This window comes from Typopeltis vanoorti, chromosome 8 (genome assembly GCF_054136105.1).
Source record: "Typopeltis vanoorti isolate ZY-2024b chromosome 8, IOZ_Tvanoo_1.0, whole genome shotgun sequence".
Classification (NCBI taxonomy): domain Eukaryota; kingdom Metazoa; phylum Arthropoda; class Arachnida; order Uropygi; family Thelyphonidae; genus Typopeltis; species Typopeltis vanoorti.
The window spans coordinates 12430404-12447539 of record NC_143556.1 but is presented as its reverse complement, the minus strand read 5'-3'; the positions used below and the strand labels follow the sequence as shown (position 1 = coordinate 12447539).

Here is a 17136-nt window from a genome sequence, read left to right as displayed (position 1 = left end):
AGTAGCCCAAGGATGTCCCATCTGCCAATTCCTTTTTAACATCTACTTAGAGGATATGGTTAACCAAGCCTTGGAAGGAGAAAAAGGGGCTAACCCGAAATGACATCAAATATGCTGATGACATTGTAATGATAGCAGACATAAAAGAAAAAACGATGAACCTAATAACCAAACTAAACAATACGGCTAAAGAATATAGCACGACCATAAATACAAACAAAACAAAAATCTTGATAATTGGAAAAAAACGAAGAAAAACTAAACCCCTCCTTGAATGGATCAACAATTGAACAGGTAAAACAATTCGACTATTTATGAACTGTAATAACAGAACACTAGACCATGACCACTATTAAACATAGAATATCGTCTGCATGGTCATCATTTAATAAGCTAGGTAAAATCTGGAAAATTAATAAAATCTTCAAACCTCTAAAAATAAAATTATATAATGCAATTATAATACCCATCGTGCTATGTGCTTCAGAAACTTGGACACGCAAGAAGACAGAAGTAAGAAAACTGGAGGCTTTCGAGATGAAATATCTCAGAAAAATAAATAAAACAAAATGGACAGAAAATAAAACAAATGAAACTGTAAGACAAGATCTAAAATATACAGACTCATTAATCGAAAAGATCAAAAGAAGACAACTTCAGTGGTACAGACACGTCGAGAGAATGGCATCAAAAAGACTACCCAACCTTGCTCTGTATGCAAGAAGAAAATAAAAAATAAAGGCCAAGAACTAAATGAATAACAACAATAAAGGTCAACTCTGGATTACAAACATATAGACAGCTCACCAACCATGCAAGAAACCGAGACTCCTGGAGGTTGTTGTGGAAACATGGAGGATTCAACCCGTCCCCGATGGAAGAGGACAGTAAGTAAGTAAGTAATAAAACTTTATCGTCTTACTTTTCATGAATACAGGATATTACATAACTCCTGTCTTGTTTTTGCCATCCCAATGTCCCGTTTTGATCTCAAGGAAATATGGTCAGCCTAGTTATAATCCTTTTTTTTTTTTTTTGACAATGTTCGTGCACTAGTTTTTTTTTTCTCATTAATTTAATTAAGGAAGTTTTAAAATCGGCTTCCCCAGAAATTACGCCCTCTTACGGTCTATTAAGTAATTTATTATTTATTGTTGTATTTCAGTCACCGGTCTTCAAGTGTAGCGTTCATTTTATTTATGTATAGCATTTAACGTATGTCGGTGTTGAATTCCCCCATTTTTTATGTAATGTGGACTAGTTTATGAAGTCATAAGGAAAGAATGTAATGACACTTAATTTTCTCTGGCGGTAATAATAACCTCATGAAGCTCTACACCCTTTTTTTTACATGCTTTGTGATTACGCTTGACTGCGTATACCGCTTTATTTGCAAATTTTGTAAGCTTTAAAACCTGTGCTACATGCTTGTGAATCACTAATAATGAGATATATGGCATGTTGTGACTTAACTCAAAACTACTAGGTCCTCCTTAAAATATATATATATGAGCAGGAAGGTTTTGACTATTTATACCACAATTTTTACGTCGTCTGCTGTAGCCTGCGTCTCATTAACTTTTCTATGGTTCGGTTCTCCAAAGGCTTGACAGTTTAGATAACTTCGTTATATCTATATAAAATTTAGCACGTTGCATAGTTTCGTTATGAATGGCGGCATTTTCAACTTTTTGTAATGCCAACTTGATTAGATGCTGTTAATTTGTTTTAATTTCATATAATTTCCGCACAAGTTTGTTTTAGTAGATGAATAAACCGCGAACATTGCCATTTGCGGATTCATTGTGTGAAATTAAACAGAGGTATGAAGATACATCACTGGTTATATTCAAAGAGAGACAAAACAAACCTCGCCCACTTAGTTATCTCAGCACTGGGGAAAGTCACAAAAGTTATGCCTACACTTGTCATGGAGACTCAGCTGTTATTATACAACAGATTGGGAATGACGTGATCAAATCCGACGAAAAGGCCATAGAAAGTCAGATCTGCATAATTTTATAACAACTGTGAAAGATGTTTATTTTCATAAAATTAATTCATTTCATAACTTAGTTTGTCAAACAAACAAACAAACAAAAAAAAAAAGTTTTACCTGTTTGTTTGAAGTATCCTATATATAGCAATATTTTAAGTAGTATTTTAAACGAGTGTTCCTGCATTTATAATTTTATAAAGTGATTTATTTTGTATGTAAATTCTTTCTTCGCATTTTAAGCCCTGTTAAAGCCATTTTTATATTCTAGTCTTTGACTGGTATTATATGTAAATGTTTATTTTTTTGTATATGATTAAAGCAAATAAAATGGATACAGTTACTTTAGCAACCCTCAGTGATGCTCAACCATACAAATTTTATTTCGTTTCTCCTCTTCAACATCAACCAGCTCCTCGAGTTGGACATGTAGCTTTTTATGTTAAACCTGTTAGCTCAGAAGATTCAGGGAGATTGTATATTATTGGAGGAGCTGAAGTTGAAGGTCCTTTCCAAGACATTTATTATTTGGACTTTAATGATTCAAAATGGATTCAAATACATCCTTCTGTTTTTAGTAGCCGATATGAACATACTGCCTTTGTTTTGCCTCATCTTTCAGAACAAATGTATATCTTTGGAGGAGCTGATTCTAAAGGATGCCGCAATGATGTTCAAGAAGTGGATTTAATTGGCATAACATGTCAAACATCCAAGGTAAAGTAATTTTTCTTCACTTACATGCATAAATACATAATTTTTAATATGTGTGTACATGCACTTCTATGTGAATATGAATAGAACAGAATTGCATTATTAGAATTTATGCATTATTTATCTAGCAATGGTAAACTGACAGTTATGATATAGCAGTCATATATATATATATATATATATATATATATATATATATGTAGCTGAGATGATTTTGTCAGTAGGCTGATCTTTTTGATAGGCAGAATTAAGATTTTTGTGTGACTTGAAAAGTTAGCCGTGCCACTTATTTTTATATTTTTTTATTGTAATCCTTGGGGAAGATGAGGAAGTGTGTTCCAAATAATAGCAGTAGGTTGATTGGTAAGTTTGAAGCTAGACAGGAAACGGATGTTGACTGGCAGCTTCTCTGTGTTATTAGTATCTTGAGAGAAAGGAGGAATAATGGTTATCAGTTCTGCAGAATGTTGTCTATGACTGCCGATACAATGAGACAGAGGAAAACAGCCAAATATCTGTGAGGGAGTAATTAAAGCAAATCTTTGAGGGGAGGTAGGGTAATAATCAGTCAATTAGTTGTCTCCTTTATGTATATGTATAACATCAAGTAATCTTGGATAAGTTATTAGATATATTTGGAATTTATACGGTGTTAGAAGTTGTATGAGTAGCATCTTGAGTGGATAAGTAGCCAAAATGTGTTTGTGAAAGTAAAGGCTGGAGGTGTATGCCAGACTAAGAAAAGAAATACCATAATGTTTGAGGATCTATGTATTACCAAAGGCAAGAAGTGATGATGTGGGAATCTGTTTAATGTCTGACAAGAAAGGACTGCATTTTGGTAGCATTGAAGGATCACATGGTTATCCTCACTCCGCTTCAAGAATAGCAAGGAGATTAGAGTTTAGAATATGGCTAATAAAAGATGTTGAGGATTTCTAATGATTTAGCACTACAAGATTTGTCAAATGAGGAATGGAGTGTTCTGTCATCTGCACAGCTATAAGTACAGTTTGTTGTCAATGAGATACAATCACTTGTGTATAGAAGGAAGAGTGGGTGAGAGTAGAGTGTTCTTGGCTACTTACTACATTGGATGACAAATTTGAGAAGAAACCATCAGCTGCTATGTATAGTTAGAAGTGGCGATAGAGGAAAATGGCAGTCCAGTTGCAAATGGTAGAAGATAGCTTTGCCAAACAGTATGTGAAGTTTTTTATTTTTTTTTAAATGTCATTCACTACCCATGAAAGTTGGATAACCTTGAATATTCAGTATTGTAAATTAAAGGTGTCAAGAAATTATATTCTTAGTTTAATCCTTTATCCAAGTGTAAGTGAAGTATTGCATTTGAAATATCTTTATGACTGAGCTACTTGTAATAGGAGTTAATGACTTCACATCAATTGCCTTAGTATCCCATAATGCAAAACACACATCCTTTCAGATGTGTATAATGCTAAACATTATGAGAATGGTCACACTACCCAGACTGGTTTGACCTTTATTTTTGCCAGTGGGAGTCAGAACCAGAAGAGATACCAGGGTTGAAGTAATGCAGAAGTCATATATTTCTCATATATAAGTAGTGAAAAGGTTAACCTGCTTTATTATTAAAATACTCTGGATCAGAGATAATCATTAGCCTCTGTAAACAAGTAGCCCAGTTGTGAAGATACTTCCTTCACAAACTTTGTTTGCTTATACTTGGATAAATGATTAAACCAAGATATATAATTTTAATTTTTATTATTAAATGTAATTTTGTAATTAAAATATAATTAAACTGAGAAATATTATTTCTTGGCCTTTTTAATTTATAGTATAACCAAGTGAAAACACTTTCAACATTCAGTATTTTGTATAGGCTAATAGTTAATTCTATTTGCCTATACAAAATAAATAATAAATAAATAAATTAAAAATTTTGTTTTGCCTTGAAGCCAATGTTACTAAGTTTGATTAACCATCTACATTTCATGGGAAATCCAAATCTGCTTAGAATTGTCCTGTTATCTTTATATACATTTTTTTTTCAGAAATCAGAATTACAAGTTGATACAATAATTGCATCTCATGTGAACCTACAGTATATGTATATGCCAGTTTGTTTACAGCTGATAAATCTTAAGGTGTCAGGATTTCCTCCCCTGCCCAACAAAACTCAGATTTTGTAGCAGCTTCCAGAGATGACCTCTTGTTCTCCCCATCTCCCACCATTTTATGAAAAACCTCTTCAACATTAATCCTATAACAACCCCTTATCAACTTGTATGTCTCTGTCATATTGCTGCTTTCCCTCCTATCACTAGATTCTGCAGATTAAATCTTCTCAACCTTTCTTCATACGCGACATTCCATGGACCAGAAACTACTTTAGTCAATCTCTTCTGGATACTGTACAATACCTCTTCGAAAATTGGGTGCAAAATCTGTGCACAGTAGTCCATGTGTGGCCTAAACAAGGCATTATACGTTGGAACCAGAATCTTCTCACTTCTACAAATCAGTGCCCTTTGCATCATTGCAAGAAGTTGTTGTGTTGTCCTCATAATTTTTGTAATGTGTCCTCTAAATTTTAGATTTTTATCCGCCATCACCCCAATTCTCTTATTTCCTCTACTTTCAACAACATATGTAAATTTTATCTTTGTTTTTTAAATTTTAAAATCTTACATTTATCAATGTTGAACTAGCATTCCACTCCTATGCCCATTCACTCAGTCTATTTGTCATCTTGTAAGGCCACAACATTTGCTCTACTGCTCATAGTTCTTGCCAACTTTACATCATCTGCAAACAACTGAATATCCTCATTCAAATCCTTCCCAATAGCATTAACATACAGGTAAAACAGCAGTGACCCTAAAACAGACCTCTGAGGCACACCACTAGTGACTTTCCTCTTCTGTGATATTGCTTCCCCATACACTTAGATAAAGGACATCTGATACCTATCAGATAGCCAGTCCAATACGCTAGGCTGTTATTTGTTATCACTACTACTCAGTTTTGGTTCTGAATTATAATCAGCACTAAGATAAGTTTTAGTTTTACTGACTTTATGTATCTGTTTTTAATCATTATAAAATTGACTTTTTTTTGATTGTGTGTACTGGAGTTGGTAAGTTGTATTTTGTTGGTTGTATGTTTTCTCATTTGTTTTGGTGATATATTAATAGTAGTTCACTGTCGATTCATGTGTTAGGTCGTGAATCACATGCGTTTTTGAGCTGGCTGTGACTAGATTTAATGAATATGGTGAGATTCTCATTAGTTTCAAGTATTTGAATCCTTTGCCTTGCTAAGCCCTCAAACTAATTAGGACATCCTTTAAAGCAACTACTATTGCTTCAAGAACTGTTAAATTATGTTCGATTACAGCGATTCTTTAATACCTTAATTATATGTATTCAAGAAGCAAAAGGTTTAGTCTGTAGTTGTTCAGCATATAAATATATGCTGAACAACTACAGCATATTTAATCAAATGAGCTGGATTCAATATTGCTATTTGATCTTCTAATGTTCTAAGTTGGGAACTAGCAAATTTAAAGTGCGATTTGAATGGTTGTGCTCATGTTATTGCATTAATTAATTTTTATTTATGAGGTTTCTCAGTGATTATATTTTTGTTGAAGATGTATGAAAGGAATTTTATTCTTATCTAAATGTCAAATGAAGTGAATAAATAACTGATTAATCTATATAAATCTATATGTTGGCAAAAGTCAAATAACTGCAATAAAAGATAAGAATGGAACTACAATAAGGAACCAAGAACAAATCCTAAGCAGGCTAGAAGAATTTTATAAAGAACTCTGTAGTGATCCTTCAATAGATAAATCAAATATAAATAACTCTTCTCCATCGCATATGGAATTCATCCCCTCATTCACTTCAGATGAAATAAAACAAGCATTAAAACAAATGAAAAATGGAAAATGTCCTGGTGAAGACACACAGAATTAATTAAATGGGGAGGAAATAATATAATTCACCATGTCACAAACTTACTAAATCTATGCCTAGAAGAGGGGATACCAGAAAATTGGAAAAATGCCACTCTGATACTGTTATTTAAAAAAGGGGACAAAGAAGAAGTAAAGGACTATAGACCAATTAGTATTCTTTCTGAGTACAAAATTCTCACAAAATAATAACAAACAGGTTAACTCCTCTTCTAGACTCAAATCAACCAGTAGAACAAGGAGGATTCCATAAAGGCTTTAACACAATTGATCATATTCGTGCAGTAAAACAAATAATAGAAAAAGCATTTGATTCCATCAAAACTAATGCAATAATCAAAGCACTCCAGAATCAGGGAGTTCCTGGAAAATATATGGACCCCTTCCAGGCAATATACTACACTGCAACAGCAACAATCCAACTTCACACGAGTAGCAATAAATAAAATATCAATTGAAAAAGGTGTCTGACAAGGAGATTCTCTATCGGTCAAAATCTTTACAGCAGTCCTTCAAGAAATATTTAATAATATAAACTGGACAAACCTTGGTATAAAAATTAATAACCGAAACTTAACACACCTAAGATATGCAGATGATATCATAATTTTTGCAAACACTCCAGAAGACCTATATTGTGAAAGCAGAAAAGTCAGTCTAAAAATAAACAGAGAAAAAACTAAAATTATGTTTAATCATTTTGTTACACCAAAAAACATAATGATAGAAAACAATTTCTTGGAAAGGGTCTCTTCATATACATACTTAGGTCATCTCATTGATCTAAACTGTGGACTCCAAAGGAAATAAATAGGGAAGTTCAACTTTCCTGGAGTGCATTCAGAAAATTGGAAAGCATTTTTCAAAACAATGATGGTCCACTCTGTTTAAAAAAAGAAGACATTTAAACAGTGTATGCTTCCAGTCATCTCATATTGTGAAACTTGGTCGCTAACAAAAGCACTGGCAAATATATCAACAACTCAAAGAAAAATGGAGAGATTCTTGGCATCACATTAAAACATAAGAAGTGAAACACCTGGATAAGAAGCCAAACTTGCATCACTGACATCGTTCTTCACCATAAGCGACTAAAATGGAAATGGACCGGACATCTATCCAGAAGAGAAGATGAGTGATGGACCACCGGTAATGAACTGGATTCCAAAAGAAGGGAAACAAGGCCGAGGACATCCTAAAAGAAGGTGGAGTGATAAATTGTTAAATTTTGTTGGGGAAAATTGGTCAACCATTGCCAAGAACAGAGAAAGGTGGAAAGAACTGGAGGAGGCCTTCATCCAGCAGTGGACAGAAAATGGCTGAAAAGAAGAAGAATTTATATAAGATGGAATCCCAGTGATTTTGCTTAGAATGGAGTAATCACTTAAGTAATTGGTTAGATGTTTTCAGTCATTTATTTTCTAGTAATATTTTTTGGACATCAGTCTGTGAGTGCTTGAGCCTAAAGACTTACAAATAGTGCCTATTAGCTTACAGTTTATTTTTAGAAAATTCTTGTAAGTTTCCTGTTCTTTTGTAAACACAGCTGAGACCATAAGAGTGGAAATTTTGATAGAAGTCTCATCTGATTGTTTGAGTGTTAGTATTATGTAACAGAAAATGACTGTGTATAACTTATCCACCCAGGTCCATGCTGCCTGGTATTGGGCAGCTACTACTCAAAGTAGAATTACAAATGTAATTCTACTTTGAGTAGAATTACATTTGTTAAGTAGGAGGAAAAGCAATGAGATCCAAATACTAAGTGATTCTAACTGTGGTGACTCTGATCAGATGCTGTTTAAAAACAAAGAACTAGGTTCAGTTGAAGTTCTAGAAGATGTTAATAGAGAGTATTTTCAGACTGAGGTGAATTGTTGCATAAGTTATATTAGTCAACTGCAAAAGGGTGAAGATATATCATTGCAAGTAGGATCAGCTATGGCAACAAATAATTTGCTCCATGTCATTAACCAGACAATTATTCCCACAGCTGTTGAATTAGCTAGCACGAATTATACGGAAAAACTAGGAATAGGAAATTAGCTAGCATGAATTATATGGAAATAATTGTCATTTGTTTCCTCTCTTTCTTCATACAGGACATGGCTCAAGATATCAAATTTCATTTTTCTCATATCATTTGTTGCTGGTACTTTTCTTCAAGTTGGTAGTTTTCAGATGATATATAAGGGTATATATGAAATTCCAGCTACTAGTGGTTGTCAGTTATATAAGTAGCAATCGTCATAGTACCTCTCAGTTCATAAGGATAAGGAGGATGAAGTGGTCAGCAATAAGTTAATAAATTAATTATTTACTTAGTTTCTGTGTTCTAATATATACTGTAAAAAAATAAACGTGTTCGACGAACACATAAGTCTGTCCACACGTTGAAGTGGTGTTAGAACTTCGTATACAGATTGTAGTCTCCATTCCATTAGATAACCATCTGTCCGTTCATTCCTGATGGTGCTGATTTGGTGGATGCACAAATTTAATTTAAATTTATTATCTTCCAAAGATGGTGTACTGTTTCTAGACAATCACCCTTTTTCACACCTTGAAATTGATTAGGCCAAGGATTTGCAAGGAGTTATGATTGTCAGGAAACTGAAGTTCAGAAGACATGTTGCAAATGAGAGAGAGAGAGAGGGGATACGATAGAAACATAAAAGCTGCTGGAAAGGTTTGTAGGAGAAATTTTTAAGCAACATTCAATAATCATCATTCCCAGTTCCATCTTGAAATTTACTATATCAAGTCATTAAAAAAAAGCCAAGATATGTCTTCTTGCAGGATTAAGAACTTCACATTCCAAACTACCTTTTCCTTCCTGAATGTTTCATTTAACCCTCCATTTTTTTTTTCCCAATCAGTTTTATATCAGATTAATGGTTGGTTTCCCTAACAGTGTATATTGTTCTTTCACTAGCAGCAATCATTGAATGTTATTATGCTCTAGTTATATTCATTGTTTCAGTTTTATAATTTGTACTAGTGTAGTTTAAAATTTCTCAAGCATAAGGGTTGGTAGCTCTTAAGATATCAGTTATAGTATAAGTGATGTAATTTATGATATATGATGCAACAGATTTACTCAGCTATATGACATTAAAAAATTTAATGATTAGAAACCAAGAGATACTAAAATAGAAAAATAGAAAAAATACTATTTATTATTTGAGCGCACAACTAGTTTCGTCTTCTTAGAAGACTTCATTGGGTGCATAACATGAAAAGAGAAATTTTTAAAAAAAAAAAGTGTGTGTGTGTGTCATCATGCATATCAAGGATTTAGGCCTAGCGTGGCCTGTTCTGGCCTTAGAAGTCATTGTTGAATCTTTTAAGAGGATGTCCTGGTTTTCTTTTTCCTGATGGTGTGTGTGTGTACAAACACATTACATTACATGAATGTGCCCAACAATACTGGGCATCCAGAACAGCTTCAAATGTCAGCAGTACATTTGCAAGTTAATTTATAGCTTTCACTTGTAATAAAAAAAAAAATAAATCATCTAATGTCTTTTATTTCCTTATAGGAAGTAGATGAGGCTGTTTTAGCCCCATCTAATTTCTGGAGACTGAATGGGCAGTTCAAACTTCACTGGTAGCCAATATTTTTAATGTCTGAAATGATGTGGGTTCTACAGTCTATTTTTTTGAGTTTTACAGGGCAAAAAAAAAAAAAAAAACCCTAATTTTTCAGGGAGAAAAAAATCTGCTTGCCCATGCCAGAGATCAACTAACTCAGGAACCCTTCGAAAAAAAGGCTTAGAAAAGGCTCGTTCCTCTAGTCGACAACTAGAATTGAATTCGCGATGCTCTTTCTTTGGGTGGTTTAGTGCTTAGGAGTGCAAATAGCACTTCCACTGAGCTACATGGGTCTCTTATAATGTTACTGTGATTATTATTGTGTGTGTGTGTGTGTCATAAATAGCATGCCAGACAAGTGCTACTACCTTATAGTCCCCACAACACACAGTTTATTATTGTCTGAAACAGTGTAGGTTCCAGTCAATTTTCTTTAGTTTATGGGGTGAAAAACCTGATTTTTCAGGAGAAAAAACCTTGTACATGCCAGAGATAGACTAACTTGTGAACTAATCGAACAGAGAGTTAGAAAGAGTTCCCTCTAGTTAGCAGCTGGAATCAAACTTTAGCACATCTTTCTTTGGATGGCATAAATGTGAATGTTTTGGAGCAATTTTCCATATCATGTCTGGAGTGAGAATTAGATATTTCATAAAAGCAAAATTCTTAGATATGGCTGCAACACCCAGGGCTGGTTTTAGACTGTTAGATGCCTGCATGCTAGAGATAATTGGCCACCCTTGAGGGTAAGGCTACACTAGTGTTTTTTTTTTTTTTTGAACATGTACAGCAGTGAATAGAACGTATACAAGAATGGTGATAGCCACGTTGATGGAAAAAATTTGTACAGAACATCGCCACTCTTGTGCATATGTTCTATTCACTGCTGTACATGTTTGAAAAAAAAAAAAAAAAAAAACTAGTGCAGCCCTACCCTAACAATGTAGATCGCGAATAAATTTACAGCATAATCCAGAATATTACTATTAGTACGTTTTTATGACAGTATAATGTAGCCTAATTGACAAAGGAAAATTCATAAAATATTTTATATACTGTAGGCTATTTATTTTAATTTTATAAAAATAGAAGAAGTACAATGAATGTATAAATTATATCAAACAGATGCAAAATGTACAATTTTCCAAACAGATGCGAATTTTTTAGTAGCAAAAAACTAAGCCAAAACTATGGTTCGCTTGATTGAACATTCCTTGTTGAGTAAGGTTTTTAAAGAGATAGAGAATGAAACCCAAAGAAGATATTTCGAAGTTAGCACCAGTATAAGTTTTAAGAATGTTATGTTCCTATTTCATCGCAATATTTTTAAATTAATTATAGGCTGTATCGAATTTATTCTATCGGCTGCCCTAGAGATTTGGCCGCCTGCGTGCACGCATGCCCTGCACACCTATTAGAACCGGCCCTGGCAACACCCACATGGCACTAATGTGCTATAAGTCTTGTGACCTTTCATGTGTGGGTCAAATATATAAAAAAATAAAAGATATCATTAACTAATGAATTCAAGTGGCAAGTCATCTGAAGCGTAGAGGACAGCCACTTCACTTCACTGCATCTCCAGGATGCCATTTGTGGCATCCTGGAGATGCAGTGAAGCAAGGCCACGTCTCTGATTATCTGGTTGCCAAACAGTTGTCTATCTTTAATCATCTGCAATCTAACCTGACATTGGCTATACCAACATAGTATATTCTGTGTGCATATACCACTGTATGCAGAACAAAAGTGGTCTGTATGTTGGGTGACAGGTATTCTGTGTGCCCATTTACCTTAGGAAAGAATGTTTGAAATAGTCCACATTCCATATCAGCTGTACTGAATACCAATGGGAAATGGTATTGTTTACAGATCAGTCCTGATTTGCTCTACTGATGGACACATGGACAAACACAGATGTCCTGAACATCTGTGTTTGTCCATGTGTGGGTGCAATAGGGGAGGCATTTATCTACATGAAAATGCTGCTCTTCATTGAGTGAAGCAACTCCTTTATATTTTGCTCACACTTGGATAAAGGATTAAACTAAATTTATTATAGTCTAACCAAGTGCAAAATAAACTTCCAACATTCTAAATGCTAATAGCGTCATGTTGTTATTATTGTTGTACAGGCACCTCCAAGGATTCATTGCGGGAGGCCCAAACTATCCACTCAATCTATCATAAACCTTCTTGAATCCATTAAAAGACAAGGCCCTCACAACTGACTCTGGCAATTCATTCCACTCATTCACAACTTCCTAAGCAAAATAATCTAGTCCTCACACTCCAACTTTATTCAACTTCCAGGGATGAATAAAGCCACAAACAGCATGTTTGTGGCTTTATTAAATGTTTCTATCATATCCCTTCTTTTCCTCCTATCAACCAACTTCTGAAATACACACAGCTTCAGTCTATCCTCAGAGGGAACATTCCACACACTACTCACCTCTGAATCCTCTCCACTGCTTCCACATCCCCAAGAAAACCAGTCTGAGCACAGTACTCCAGATATATATGTATCAAGGCCTTATAAAGAGGAATAACTTCCTTGTTGCTACTTGTTAGTTTGTTCTTTAATAGCCAAGTAATCTTATGGGCAATCTTAGTAATATGTCCTCTGAACTTTAACTCTCTGTGTACCACCACTCCTAAATCTCTAGCTTCATCTATTCCTGGAATACAGTTCCATCAATGTGTTACATAGCTTGTAATCTATTTATCCCAAAATGCATAACTACATTTCTCCACATACTGACAGCCTATTTAAATCATCCTGCAAGCTTTACACATTGCCTTGATTAACTATTACTCTACCTACTTTTGCATCATCAGCAAACAACTGAATATTTCCTTTCAGGTTATTTCCTATATCATTTATGTACAAATTAAACTGCAATGGTCCCAGCAATGAACCTTGTGGCACACCACTAGACACCTGTTTTCACTTTGATTCTGATCCACCATATATCACTTTTTGATATCTGTCCAGCAGCCATCCTCTTATCCAAATAACCAATGTCATATCCATCCCCATTTATTCTAATTTGCGTAACAGAGTTCCATGTTGTATTTTGTCCACAGAATGTTCCTTCTTGATATCTTCCTTTTTTTAATGACTTTGTCATTGATTGCATCTGTTCATTCTCTAATTTTTGTCAAAACTCTCATATAGTCTTGGATATTGTTTTATTTCCAATCCAGCATTCAATTCCTTAAGTTTAGTGAATGCAATGTGGTGTCACCATGGTTTGCTTGGTTTCGACTGAATCAGTCACGGTGTTCCATCTTGTGGAGCACCATTAATATTAGTTATATATATTTAAAAAAATGACCTAATTTAAAAGTCCTATTTCCATATACAAGAAACCAAAAGTCACACCTTATTACAAAAATATTCTGGATTAGAGATTGATATTCTTGGAACTTTGCAAAAGCGCTTGATAGATTACCGCATGATAAGTTGGTGTACAGTTGCAGAGGATGGGAATAGATAGTATATTGGTTAGATGGATCAGAGATTAGCTCTCTGAATGATACCAGCAAGTTGCATATATGGAGCAGCCTCTCAAAAAAAAGGAGAGTAACCAGCAGCATTCCCCAGGGTTCTGTTCTTGGGCCCCTGCTGTTTAACTTGTTTTTAAATGATATGTTACGTGGACTGATTTGAAATCTTCAGTTATTTATTTTCACGGTATTTTCACAGTGTGATAAGAAAATAATATTTCTTAACTTATTTGCTGATATTTCTCTGGTATTATATCCAGCATCTTCAGAGCACAAAAATAGTTCGTCACAGTATGCGAAACAACAATTTGTAGGACTAGTTTAAAAAAAAAAAAAATTTGTAACAGACAACACAAGAAACGCAAGTCCTATCTGTGTTGGAAAAAAGAGAGAAAACAAATATTAATTAGATCTTAAAATGACTGTTTCCCAGATATTTGGTAAATTTATACAACCATACTTGTTGAGGTTTGGAGTATGTTTTAAAGCTTCTTGATTCCAAAAACAGTCTCTCTCTCTCTCTCTCTGACTTATGACTTCTGTGTAGCACTTTTGTTTTCTTGCAATTGATCCTGTGTGAAGTGGTATCCAATTTTTTTAATTTTTTATGTTCACCGAGGCCTTGGTGAACATAAAACAGTTCTTCCTGTCTGTCCATAGCAAGCCTGGTCACAAGAATAGGGTACTTCATAAACTCTTGGATGTGATAAAGAAGAGAGTTTTCCCTTAGGTGAACAGATGAGAGTTGCCAACTTGACACAAAGTTTAAATATGGTGCGTAGTTGATATTTATTGAGCACTCTAGATATCTTTTTAGATGTGTCTTGAATGTATGAGATGGTAACATTTTGCTGTGGTCTTGTGTGGTAGGCAATGGAGGGGATTTCCTTGGAGAATTTAGTATTTTTTTTATCCTATGGATATTATAGCTATTGGCTAAGAAGGTGTGACGTGAGTTATTTCAGCAGTAAGAGCATTGTCATTGGAATAAATAGCTCTATCTCTGTGAGTTAGTATTTTTAGGATACCATACTGTTGAGCTGGATGAGGGTGTGGCTGTAAAAATGTGTGTGGGTTTTCTATAAACAGAAAAAGATAAGGAAATTAGAAGCCTTGTGATTAGTGTGTATCCAGGAAGGGCAGACAGTCATTAGCTTCCTGTTCAATTGGAAAATGGATTTTAGGGTGTTGGCTATTTAAATGCACTAAAAATGTATCCATTGTATCTGGACCATGTGGCCAAATAGTAAACACATCATCAACATAGTGTAGCCAAATGACTGGTTTGATAGTGTCTGTATTCATATCTAGCTATTCCAAATGTTCTATGTAGAAATTGGCTAAAGGGGGAGAGTCCATTGCTGTCCAATCTAGTTGTTTGTGTATCTTCCCTTTCCATGTAAAATAACCTACATGTACTGAAAATTTAAATAGTTTGAATATATCAGGAGGAAAATGTGACTTTAGTAAATCAATGGTTTCAATTAATGGTACATTTGTAAATAATGAAGTGATATCAAAACTAATCATTACAACTGAACTTTTTAAGATATGGTTTTAAGATACTAAAATACTTTTTCAGTGAACAGAATTTTTAACAAAGGAGGGCAAATTATTTTTGAGGTTGGCTAGTAATTTAGCTAAATGTTTAGCAAGTTTGTATGTTTATACTATTCACATTAGGGTGTAGGGCAGGGGTCAGGAACCAGCGGCTCTGGAGCCGCATGCGGCTCTTTTATATTGAATTAAAAGATTCCTAATTAATAGGAATAACTAAATATTGTTTTTTGATATGACCTGTTCGTGGCACTAGATACTATGCATGTGACATGTGTTACGCATGAAATTTTATGACATGAACAACTGACAATGTTACGTTTGAAATACCGCTAAATGCTAACCCTGCCTAAGGTAACTAGCATCAGCTGTCCTCTCAAACACCATGGTTTTTAGATACATATGGATTTTAACTGTCAAAATAAATATTCGGTTAGTTAACTTTATTGTGGTACTAAACTGGTGTTTAATTTAGTGTCAGGTAATGTTATGTTTTTATTTATTATGTTATTATGTTGAATTTGTATTTTTACTTGCAGGTAAATTTGCGATAATCCTTTTAATATGAGTTCAAGAAAAAGAAAAATAATTGAAGAAAACAGAGGATTCATTAAAATGTGGATAGAGAAATTTGCATTTATAGAAGTAAATGGAAATCTGCAATGTTTAATTTGCCATCTACGACTTCAAAATACCAAATCAAATAATGTCAAACGACATTTTCCAGGAAAAAATTTAGACTTCAGTAAAAAAATATCCTGAGAGTGACAATAGAAAAAATGCTATTGAAGAAGTACAAAAGAAAACATTGCTTCAGCAAAGAAATTTGTCAACTTGAACGAAATCTTTGTCGAATACTACTGAAGCAAGTTTTTTGTTATTCCTTGAAATAGCAAAGCGGGAAAACCTTTTATCGATGGTGAATTTCTAAAAAATTGCATATATAATGTCTTCTCTGAAATTCTATTTAAGGATATGAAAAATAAGGACGAGATACGTAAAAAAAAAATTAAAGATTTACATCTTTCGGCTAGAACTGTCACGGAACAGATTGTAACAATTTCTGCAGAAGTTTCAAATATGCAAATTATGGATATTAATTCTGCTGATTTTATATCTATTGCGGTTGATGAATCAAATGATATTTCCGATGTGGCACAATGTTGCGTGATGGTTAAATATATCACATCTTCCGGTATTAGAGAAGAACTTCTTGATCTGCTAACACTTAAAGGACACACTGCAGGTCAAGATATTTCAGAAAACCTTCTAACAAGTTTACAGAATAAAAATATTAATAATATAGTATGCATTGCGACAGTGGTGTTCCTTCTACGATTACGAAAAATAAGGGGTTTGTTAAATTATTCTCCACTCACATTCCACATGGAGTTATTCATTTCATTGCATTTTGCATCAAGAAGCTTTAGTAGCAAATTCTTTGGGATTATTACCACAAATAGAAAGAGTGGCGGATGTTGTTGTTATGCCAATGATCAATTTCGGGCATTGAATCGCAGCCTTTATAACACATTTTTGGAGGAACTAGGTAGGTAACATAAAGATTTAATGACTTCTCAGTAATCCCGAATGGATACAAAATGCCAGGTGACTTGCTTTTGGGGTTTTGACGCTTTTCAGTTCAATGTACAATTGTGAACAATTTCTCTCTTCAATGAATTATATTAAAAATAAGTATAGGAAAAATTGACTTATGAAAGTTTGAAAGCTGAATTACTATTAAAGTGCACGACATACAATCCAGATTTAAGGCTGAGAAGATGCAAAATCA

At 34.0% G+C, this 17136-nt stretch overlaps 1 protein-coding gene across 1 annotated transcript in view; it reads left to right on the top strand.

Annotated features, from left to right (window-relative positions):
• The first annotated feature begins 1209 nt into the window (after positions 1-1209).
• The window catches only part of LOC150103738 (rab9 effector protein with kelch motifs-like), a 75113-nt gene continuing 59186 nt past the window's right edge, over positions 1210-17136 (top strand). The window contains exon 1 of the mRNA XM_090396517.1: positions 1210-2713. Within this exon, the coding sequence (XP_090252643.1) occupies positions 2291-2713 (423 nt within the window). The 5' untranslated portion in view covers positions 1210-2290. The remainder of the gene's footprint in view (positions 2714-17136) is intronic.